General features: G+C 38.0%; 1 protein-coding gene across 1 annotated transcript in view; it reads right to left on the bottom strand.

Moving 5' to 3' along the window:
- LOC108908013 (serine/threonine-protein kinase SIK3) overlaps positions 1–10,719 on the bottom strand; it is a 41,966-nt gene that overhangs the window by 3,280 nt on the left and 27,967 nt on the right. The window contains exons 2-15 of the mRNA XM_018711909.1: positions 7,856–8,036; positions 7,565–7,719; positions 7,333–7,464; positions 6,301–6,424; positions 4,980–5,321; positions 4,613–4,923; positions 4,402–4,554; positions 4,152–4,347; positions 3,927–4,089; positions 3,734–3,870; positions 3,013–3,144; positions 2,715–2,876; positions 1,538–1,984; positions 1,025–1,393 (exon numbers count right to left, since the gene is read on the bottom strand). Coding sequence (XP_018567425.1) covers positions 1,025–1,393; positions 1,538–1,984; positions 2,715–2,876; positions 3,013–3,144; positions 3,734–3,870; positions 3,927–4,089; positions 4,152–4,347; positions 4,402–4,554; positions 4,613–4,923; positions 4,980–5,321; positions 6,301–6,424; positions 7,333–7,464; positions 7,565–7,719; positions 7,856–8,036 — 3,004 coding nt within the window. The remainder of the gene's footprint in view (positions 1–1,024; positions 1,394–1,537; positions 1,985–2,714; positions 2,877–3,012; positions 3,145–3,733; positions 3,871–3,926; positions 4,090–4,151; positions 4,348–4,401; positions 4,555–4,612; positions 4,924–4,979; positions 5,322–6,300; positions 6,425–7,332; positions 7,465–7,564; positions 7,720–7,855; positions 8,037–10,719) is intronic.

The raw sequence follows: 10,719 nt of genomic DNA, 5'->3' as shown, positions 1-10,719 counted from the left end.
TTATTCCAGTCGAAAACATATGTAGTAATAATTAATATTAAATACATTTTTCGTGATCTAATGCAATATAATAGCAATTTGAAACAAAAATTGAAAGGATCTCTTTGCAAAACGAACAGTATAGATGTTCTGTCAAAATCTTCAATTTGACAAGGCGACGTCTCACTGTCATACACTGAACTTCTTGATAGTTATCATAAGGATTCTCGGTTTGCACATTTTACTTTTTTCTCATCAACCCACATTCTGTTTCATACGCATTTTATATTACTTTTCAGTCATTACTTTTCCTGTTCATTCATGTTTACGGAATAAGCGCAAAGTTGACAGTAATGACAGTTGACCCAACTTTTACTACCACGCCATAACAATGTTGCCAGATTTCATCCATAATTTTACAAGCTCTTAATGAACAAATAGACACTTTTATTCAAATAAAAAGTTAATTGCCGTGCATTAAACACGAATAATATATGCAAGCTAATATGTGTTGTATAAATTTCATTCGTTTATATTATATTTAGTTCGCTCAAATTAGTTTATGTAAGGTTGGTACTACAACGAAACTACCGTGTATAAGCATAGGCTTCCCTCCCGCACTGCCTGCCCCGAAAGAGATGTATCGAACATCCTTAAATACATCATTTTAAAACCATCCTCTTTTGACTTTTTGAAATTGAAAAAAAAAACTGAAGATAGGCCCAGATAATTTTGATCTATTTTGTTTTTCAAAAAGTACATTCAAAAACAAAAATTTTGAAAAAAAAATCTCCCGATAACTCAATTTTTGAAAAAGTTATGGTTATTAAAAAAAAAAGCTATTTTTTTTCAAAAATCCATCTTTTTTTGAGTTCAGTGACGACATTAACGTCTGAAAAAAGGGTAAAAGTTTGTTACCAATAATAAGTGAACAAATTTGAAAAAAATTACTTGATATAAGAGGCAAATAGAGATAAAAATTTTTATATAAATTCATAATGATTAGAAATAGTAGGAGAAGCAATTTGTAATACAAAATTTTTACCTAATACGTCCGTTACGGATATCTGCGGGTGTCCGCTGACGCCCGGGTCGCTCTTCGGACAGCTCTGAACATGGATCTCCTCTTGGATCATATCCAAACCGGGACTGCCAGGATTACTGATCGGCGAGTTGGTCAAACTGCGGTGATTGTGGATGTTCAGGATGTGCATATGATGCGGTTGGTGCAAAAAGTTCGGTGCGGTAGGTATGAATGACGGCAGATTTGTGGCAAGATTCGACGGATATGCCCCAGAGGTGTCCATTTTGGAGTCGTCGTGGAGCTGCTGGTTGCGCAGCTCCAGCTGGAGGTTGGTCGAGGGAATGCCTTGGGTTATAGAACCGGTGCTAGTGGTGTTCAAACCACTAATGCCTGAATAAAGAGACTTTCATGTTAACATGAAATTTAGGGGTTATTTCGATCAATATATATTCGAGTATCGTTTATATGCTTACAAAAACCAAGAGGGCTTAAAACGATACCCTGTGGTACACATTTTAAAATAGTAACACTTACCTTGCGTAATAGATGAAACGCTACTGACAGGAGTGGTTTGGCCATAACCTCCGAAAACGGGGGAAGTGTTAGGACTCAACAGGGGATTGAGAATAGGGGAATTCGCCCCCGAATATACCCCAAGACCGGGAACTTGTCCGAATATACTCTGCTGGATAGGTGAACTCAGGCTGCTGCTAGGATTAGTCGCATAAGGAGAGGTATGGAGAGGACTGCGATTGACAGTCTCATAGGAGTAACTGGGGCTGCGGTTTGAAGCATCATATGAGGCGTAGTTTTGTTGTTGGTAGTTCTCGCCAGATAATCCAACAGATGGGTCTCGAGAGGAAGAATATTTCTGCAGGTCTTGGATCTTGATGCCGTCGGGTAACGTGGAATAGAACTGATGGATGGGAGACGAGCAGTCCGAGATTTGATTAGAAACGAGTTGTTGATGGATCGGTGACCCTTATAAAGAAAATATCAATTTCAATATTGTTAACAACTTCAAAACTGTAACAATACATTTGAACTACCGATATGTAAGTATGTACTAATGTCCGTTTTAACCATATATTAGATATATTGTTTATTTGCAATTATTTAGCTATGGCATGATTGCTATAAAACAGATCTAAACCTCAATGTTTTAATTGTCAGTGTTGCGAGAAACAACTACTCCGAGGGCTATATCCCTCTACCGGCATTGAATTATACTCGCAACACCTAGAGCAACAGCTAAGGATCGTTCGTCAGCTTAACCCACCAGGCACAGACCAGTTTCAAACTTATTAGTCCTTATCAGTGTGTCATAGGTGAGACAACCGACAAACGAAGAACCTCGCCTAATAAGTCCGAAACCGGTCTGTGCCTGGTGAGTTAAACTGACGAACGATCTCTAGGTGTTGCGAGTATAATTCAATGCCGGTAGGGGCATATAGCCCTTGGAGTAGTTGTTTCTCGCAACACTGACAATTAAAACATTGTCTTCGCCCTCTGTGGGTGGCAGTCGTGCAACAAGTACCTGCAATATAGCAGGTAGCTTCCTACTGTAGCCATTTGAATGGCACAGTTGGGAGTCTGCACGACAGATGGAGCCATTTGCGCTCCCGCGTACAATCTAAACCTCAATGTTGTCTTTTTTTTAAATGACGCTGATATGCAATAAAAATACATTTGAACTACTACACCGGCCTACCTGGAATAGACCTCGGAGGGCTGGCCCTGCTCTGCAGTCCCCTCTGCAGCCTCTGGCACTCCTGCTGCGGCGTGGACGGGCTCAGAGTGCGCGAGCCCCCGGCCGAACCTTCACTGCCTCTCCTCACCGGCGAGAACCGTTCCATGGACTTCTGTTCGCGCCCTACACAAGTCACAACATTAGAAATTGGCACTTCGCACAGTTTTAAACCTACCGGTCGCTTTTTTTTGCATGAAAAAAACTGGGAATCTAACACAACTGATCTAATTTCCAAATGGTACGTCTGCAGTCTACCTACCTTGGAGCTCCTGCACGGTAGGTAAGTGCGGCTTTACGGCGTGCCTGCTGTGCTTGCGTTGCGGCAAGATCGAGGGCATATAGTTGCGCTTCATGCGTGCCTCTACCTCCATCACGATCTCAGGCGGGATTACTGACAACGTAAAGTGCATGCATATTACAACAGAAAATAACTACGGTACGGGAACTAAACAAAATCATAAATAACTAGCTATGTACAACAACGGCAAACGAGAAGTATTATTACGAGATGGATTAAAAAAAACAAATGTGTGCTGGCAGCGTGATTGTGTTAAAAACAAAAAAAAAAACACACAGAAACATCTAATTACGATTAGGACTGTACCTTCGAGACGGTTGAATATTTGAACGTACGTTTACTTTACTGTTACAACATCCTAACTAATACAACACCAATAATGGAAAATTAGAAACACCACATTTGGAATTTGTTTAAATTAGATATCGTTTCATATTCCCTAACGGTATTAAGGTACTAACTTTGGCTTAATACTTGTAGTTCTTTTAAACTACCTTATCTTCTCCTATGAAACATTTAGCATACAACTAAAACACTTTACGATCCTAGTTTGGCGCAACCAAACGTCGTTTTCTTTTATTTTCTCTATACTGGCTCTAATTTGTTAAAATTTCTCTGCACACTGGATTCGATTAATATATTACTGACTACAAAAACTACCTCCTAGAAGATCTTAAGTTACCTGGCGGTCTTTCCATCACAGTGAGGAGACCCGTCCGCCTCGTTCGACCTCCCGAACTAGCCGTCGATTGCAGAGAATGTACGTCCTCGGGATTCGCCATGGTGTGCCTCTTCGTGTTGCCCCTGCCTTGCATGTACCTGAGCAAACAAATGACGTTGAATTGTTAAATATTTTCGTTAAAAAATGTTCTTACCGGGCTACGGCTAACTCCTCAAAGGCATGCTGATTGTGGTCCAAAGGTTGCGTTCCGGTGCCACTGCTCAGACTAGGGTTACCACTGGAACTGGTCGACATCATAGACAGCTGTTCGTGCGACCCGGGCGTGCCCCAAGCCATGTGTAGGTTTGCTCCCCCATCTAAAATCATGTTTTATAAAATTGTGTCAAAATATTTACGGAATTATAAAAATATAACTTGCCTGAAGCTCGTCTACCGAAGCCGCCCACTGCGCTTAGCACCGTGGGCGGTTTCAACAGGTGGGGATCCTTCCCACCGAAATAGTGCGGATTTTGCTGCCCCAAGGTCGGAAGGTGCAACGGAAGATTCGTGTGGGGAAGTAATTTTGCGCCGTTCGGGTCTTGAGGGTTCTGCGCCATGTAGTGACTCTCCAAAACCTAAATGAGCGAAATGTACAATTGCGTGACGAGACCTTACCACATTCTACCTACCTGTTCGTGTGCGGGATCGCCTGGTCCGACAGTATGCCTCCTGATGGTCAGATACTTATCGCCCGACGAAGAGCAGCTGCTGTAGCCTGTAGATGCCGATGGGACGGTTAAGGAGCAAGCGTCATCACTGGTGTCCAGGTCCATTTCACCGAACTGTAAAATTCATATTCAATCCTGTTCGAAGGACCAAAATTGTAAACGGTGAGTATACCTTCTCCAAGGGTTGATTTTCGCCATCGCCGGCTAAGTATACGGCGGGTATGGCTGGCATCGAGACAAACGGAGACCCGGCCTCCTCGGAAATTCCCTCATTCAATGACCTCAGCCTCTCGTTGGTCTCGTCACGAATGTCTCTCAAACAGTTCTCGTTGAAGCTCTCCCTCCTGTAGTTGAATGGCTCGTCAGCGAGCTGTGCCGCATCAGGATTTTCGCCTTCCGTAGCAAGTTGTATCGCCAGCTGTTTCTCGTTGAAAGATTCGCTGCGTTCGTTTATCTTGGGCGATCTCGCAGACAGTAACTCGCCTAACAAAAATAATTAAAAAAAATTGTAATACGACAAATTTTGTATGATTCCTCACCCAAACCCGCCTGGTCGACCCTGTGCTTGCTGTCCACCCAGTGCTGCAACACTTTCGACTGGAAATTCATCGTTCGGTAATGTAGTTTGTCGACGAGTAGGTTGTAGATGGCGTAGATGTGGTCGAAGGTTCTGTTCTTAAGTGACTGCATTATCATCGCTTGACTGAGGTTGGGTAGCTGCAGCATGTGGTCTATCACTGTCTTGTTCAGTTGCGTCTCCCGCTCGGGACCCGTGTCCACCGGCGGGGCATCGCTCAGCCAGCGGTGCTTCACTATCTGGGCGATCGTCAGTCTTTTGTCCGGGTCCACGACCAGCATGTGCCTGATTAGGTGTTCGCAGTCTACGAAAAAACAGTACAAGCTTTTTTTATAAATGGATTTGCTGGATGAAAGCTAAGTTGTTCGTCGTAGTATGTTAATATAGGGTGTTTCAGGATTATATGCAAAAATTTTAAATATGAATTGGGAATCGGAAAATAAGAAAAAAAGTTCCTATGGATGTATGTCCGGAAACGATTCGTTAAGGAGTTACGGTCGTTTAAAAATGGCGGTCAAAATCGAGTTTTAAATTTTTTTCTCAAATTTGAAAACAGATAAAATCCTTAGAAATAAAACAACTAACAATGCCAAAATTAATTAATGTCAACGATAATCAGAATTGACAGCAGCCTACTATGCCATTAAGGAATTATGGTACATGTACCGATTTAATGTGGAACACAATTTTATATTTTTACTCAAAAACTACTTATTTCATGAAAAAAATGAAAGAGATGAAAAAGTTTTTAAATTAATCTGTCTCGCCAAAAGATGTATTGCAACAATTAAAATCTTAACGAGTCAAATGTTTTCATGAAAAATATACAGGGTGTTGTTGATTTCACCCATTCCAAATTAAATTCAGGATTTTATCTGTTTTCAAATTTGAGAAAAAAATTAAAAACTCGGTTTTGATAGCCATTTTTAAACGGCCATAACTCCTTAACGAATCGTTTCCGGACATACGTCCATAGGAACTTTTTTTCTTATTTTCCGATTCCCAATTCGTATTTAAAATTTTTGCATATAATTCAGAAACACCCTGTATATGCAAAATGAAGTTTGAAAGCAAAAACTAACAGTTAATGTACATTTAACTAAATAATAATGAAAAATTTTTTAATGGAATGAGTTTCCTTTTTATTTAAATCTACTGCTTCCTTCAGCAGAATAATCATAATTTTTCGACAAATGTGACAGGCGTCATTGGGATTCTGGCTACCTGACGCATACCTGCTCTAATGTTATTTAAAATACATTTTTTGTTTTTGACAAACGTACCTTGTGACATGAAATATGGAATACGGAATTTTCCTTCTATCACGACATTCCTTAAGGCATGGAGCGTTGGACCATCAAACGGCAAAGAACCGCATACCAGCACATAAAGAACAACACCCAAACTCTGGAAACCACGTGCAGTTTTTTTTTTAATAAAACAAAAAGAATTATCATAACTAGATGTAAATATTGTATTTAATCGTTATTTGTTAGGTGCTAATGGTGTTACTGTTTTTTTTTATCCATGATTACTTTAAAACAATTTTCATAAACATGCTCGAGAAGTAGCCAACGCGTTTATTCTATGTAAATATGAATTTAAATGTACAACAGCTCTTTGTACTTCGGTTCTAAATTTTTTCGCATTTTTTAACAGCGATGACGTAATTGATCCACAACGTGATAAAAACCTTGAGAAATTTCATCATTAAACTTTTATAGAACTTTGACGTTTGATCTAATCCAAAGAGCATAGAATTTGTATCGAAACTAGAGATCCCAAAATTATTTACAATTTTGGGAACAATTTGATAATAATGGAACACCAAGAAGTCAGAGACTGCTTTGTGACGTAGAACGAGGATGAAGAATTCATTAAACTGCACATGCGCTTTCTGGAGGGAGCTTTTTTATGTTGATGGGAAGCTTAGGACTGTCGCTCATTATTTTCTATACTGGATTCTGTTTTTTACAAAAAAAATGCCCGTGTGACATTTCAATTTTTATACTTCATTGCATCTCCGCAAAAGTAGTTACCATTAGATACCACCAATTGTTTAGGAAAACTGACCTTTAACTCTGATCAAAAGTATTCCAAGATATCATTCGATGAGTTAAATGATATAAAATTCCAGCAATATAAACAATTTTCCTGATTCTCACGTGTGTGGTGTATTAAAAAAGCGTGATGCCATAAATCTAACGTTTACGAGGGGCGATTAACTTCGCTTCGCTTCCTATAATTTATTACACCGCTTATAATCTGATACAATAAATATTACAGATATTTGTATGTAAATGTTTTTTGCTTACCCATATGTCTGCCTTAGGACCGTCGTAGTTAAGGCCCTGAAAAAGTTCTGGTGCCGCGTACGGTGGTGACCCGCAGAACGTGGACAACAGGCACCCGTCCGTGAACTGGTTGCTAAACCCGAAATCAGCAAGCTACAACAATGAGGTTGTTAACAAAAAAACAGTTCACGAACAGTCAAAATTTAATGGAGAATGAATTATTTTTGAAAAAAATGTGCTGGCTAATACTTGCCTTAATATTCATATTATGGTCTAATAATAAGTTTTCAGCCTTTAAATCTCTATGAACTACGCCCTGAGAATGACAGTAACCTACAGCCGACACAATTTGACTAAATATTCTTTTGGCCTCTGGTTCGGACATTCTGCCCTTTGCCACCAGATGATCTAAAAACAGAAAATAAATCATACAGAATCCTTTAAGGCATATCGTCGCCTCAAGTAAGTTTAGGTGTTCCTCAGAGTTCAATACTAGGGCTCCTATTAACCTCCTCCAGGCATCAGTGACTTTTCTAGTACGTACCGAATATCTCTCCTTTACTGGCATACTCGGTGACCAGGTATATTGTCTGATCCGTCTCCATAAGCTGATACAGCCTTGTAATATGAGGATGTCTAAGTTTCTTTAGTATGGCAGTCTCTCTAAATATCTTAGTTAAATTTTCTTCATCTAGTACAGTCTTATCGATTATTTTTATTGCCACCTGAAAGAAAACACCAAATTAATCAACTGTGTTGTGTTAATAAAAAAGGTAAAGAACCAAAACTATGAAGAAGTAAGGTTAGGGTACACAATATTCATGAAAAACTAGATGGCGCTGCAAAATTCAAGTCAGAAGTAAAGCTGAACACACAAATGTATTTACATTTACAGTGGTGTTCCGGGTCCAAGTGGGTGAGTGATTTTTTTTTTGGGTTTAATGTATTCATATTTTGGAGAACTTAGGATATTTAAGACTGAGAATAAAAAAGGGGAAAAACAAGGTGTAAGTATTCAAATACTTGTTCTCCAGAATACTAATCTGAAATTACTTTTTTTTAATTAAATAATTAGTCGAGTTAATCGTTTTTTACACCGCATTTCAACTCTTGTCTACGACGTTACTGGGCACCTCTTGAATTTTTTTATACATGCTTATCTGCTTTACTTGTCACTTTTTAAACCAACTATTTGGATTTAACAGAATGACAGAGAATGAAACTGCAATGGAAAATAAATTTGTAAAAGTAGAGTGCTTTTGTATGATTTTGTCACTTGTTTTAGTCACATATTTTTTAATGTCAACACCGACAAAGCGCCGAACATTAAAAAAGTTGTTTTATTGGATGTATACAGGGTGTATAAGTAAGGGTCAGTTTTTTAGGGGTAATAGTATGTATTCCCCTGAATACAAATCTGAATGCTTTTTCTTTTTTTTTAATCGAAAACACAGTCGAGTTACCTATAATTAGATTATTAAATGCACTTTAATACTTGTGTATGCCGTTACTGTAATATTCATGTATTTTACAAATATATGAATTGTGGGCAACCTACAGCGCATGTGAAGGGAGATAGTGCGGGTCAAGGGTGACGAAGCGAAGGCCGTCAGTTACGAAAATTACTAAAAAGAAAATTTTTAATAAAATTAAATTTTTACGATGGAATTTGAAAAAATAAACTATTGATATGTATTTCTAAGGGTCAAAGGAAGCCTCTGTATAAATACGACCCCTGCTCAAAGTTACACCCTGTATAGTAAAAAATAAATAAAAATAATAATCCGATATAAATGTGAAATTTCTCTTAATCACTTCAAATTAAAACAAAGTAATCGTCAGTATATATTTTTTAAAGCACTGTGTTTAGTTAGTGAATATCACAGTCAGTGACCTCTCACGTTGGTGAACTACGTAATATCAATCCGATATTGTATTTAATTTATACGTATCAGATGTATTAAAACCTATCTGGCATAATCAGCGATAATTACTTTAGATTAAAATTATTACATCGCACAAATTATTATTATTCAATTTATTACACTGAACGCTATTTACAACCAGGTGAGTCAGCTGACTTCAATGAAGTTTTTTAAAACACACAAGAAACAAGAAATATAAAATCTCTAACATAAATGTATCACCGATTTGTAGTGACTTCATTATTTACCAACAGATGTCGCCCTCTGCGAGTGTACGCCGATTTCTTGACAAGAAAAAGAATAATAAATCAGAGGCATGAAGAATTAGAAAAATTAAGTATGGAATCAGAGTAAGTTCATATCTATAGAGCAGAAAAGAAACAAGACAAGTTATTACTCGTACTTACAGTAAATAATAATTAAACTATTAAAAAAACAGTAGACATGAAAGAAAAGACAATATTGCTGTCTTTTTCTAGTGAACGATGGTTGGCATTTTTTATTCGGGAATAACCTGCATATTATTATATGTGATTATTACAAAATCGTACAATGTGGGTTATCTCAAGCTATCTATGGCATCTATAATGTTGTTGACTTCCTATTTTTTTTACGTCGTAGATACTACCTATACATCGGTGATAAGTATACTTTATTCTACTGTCATTATTCGCTTTGATAAGAAAACGAAAATCATTAATATTTGTATCCATCATCCTCAGACCTTTATTTTGCTGATAAATTAGGCGAAAATATTACTTGTTGCTCGCTACGTCAAAGAATTGTACGGTGGGAGTGCCGGCTTATAAATATTCTCACAATCAGATCCCGATGGTGACTTAAACTTTACTGTGAGTTTATAAAACGGTGAAATACCATTTAGTATCGCAAGACGGATATGACTAGTATGACATAATAATTTTCTGTTGTTTGTGTGGCTTAACATCCGACGATATGTGAGATAGGTCAGGGGCGTTTGGAAAACGTGCTTAATGAACCAATGATCATTATTATCGCTACGACGCTAGGGGAAAACCCTCTTCGGCGCCGTAAAATTAACGATACTGTCATTAAATGTTTCGAATGTGGTTCAAAATTAAAACAAATAAGGAAAACATCAGGTCCGACTTCACGGACGCCGTTAGCGCGAAATCCAAATGAGGGCCAATATAAAATATCAGAATACTTTAATTGTGGCTTTGTATACATATGTATTCAGTGGCGACTGATGCGGGGCGATCTCTGGGGTACCGCCCTCCTAAAAATTGATAACACTAAACAAAATTAATTTAAAATTTAGTTTACAGTGTTATCTACAGGGTGATTCATTAACAATGGGAAAGTCGAAAGCTGAAGATACTACACGTGAAATGGTGACCATTGGCGCAAACATGCCTTATCCGAAAGTTAATAGTTTCGGAAATACAGGGTGTTTGAAATTACAATTTTAAATCGTTTTTTGGGATTATTCTGAAAATATGTA

This window comes from Anoplophora glabripennis, unplaced genomic scaffold (assembly GCF_000390285.2).
Source record: "Anoplophora glabripennis isolate ALB-LARVAE unplaced genomic scaffold, Agla_2.0 scaffold225, whole genome shotgun sequence".
NCBI lineage: Eukaryota > Metazoa > Arthropoda > Insecta > Coleoptera > Cerambycidae > Anoplophora > Anoplophora glabripennis.
Note: the sequence above shows the minus strand (reverse complement) of the source record. Positions and strands in the feature narration are given on the sequence as shown.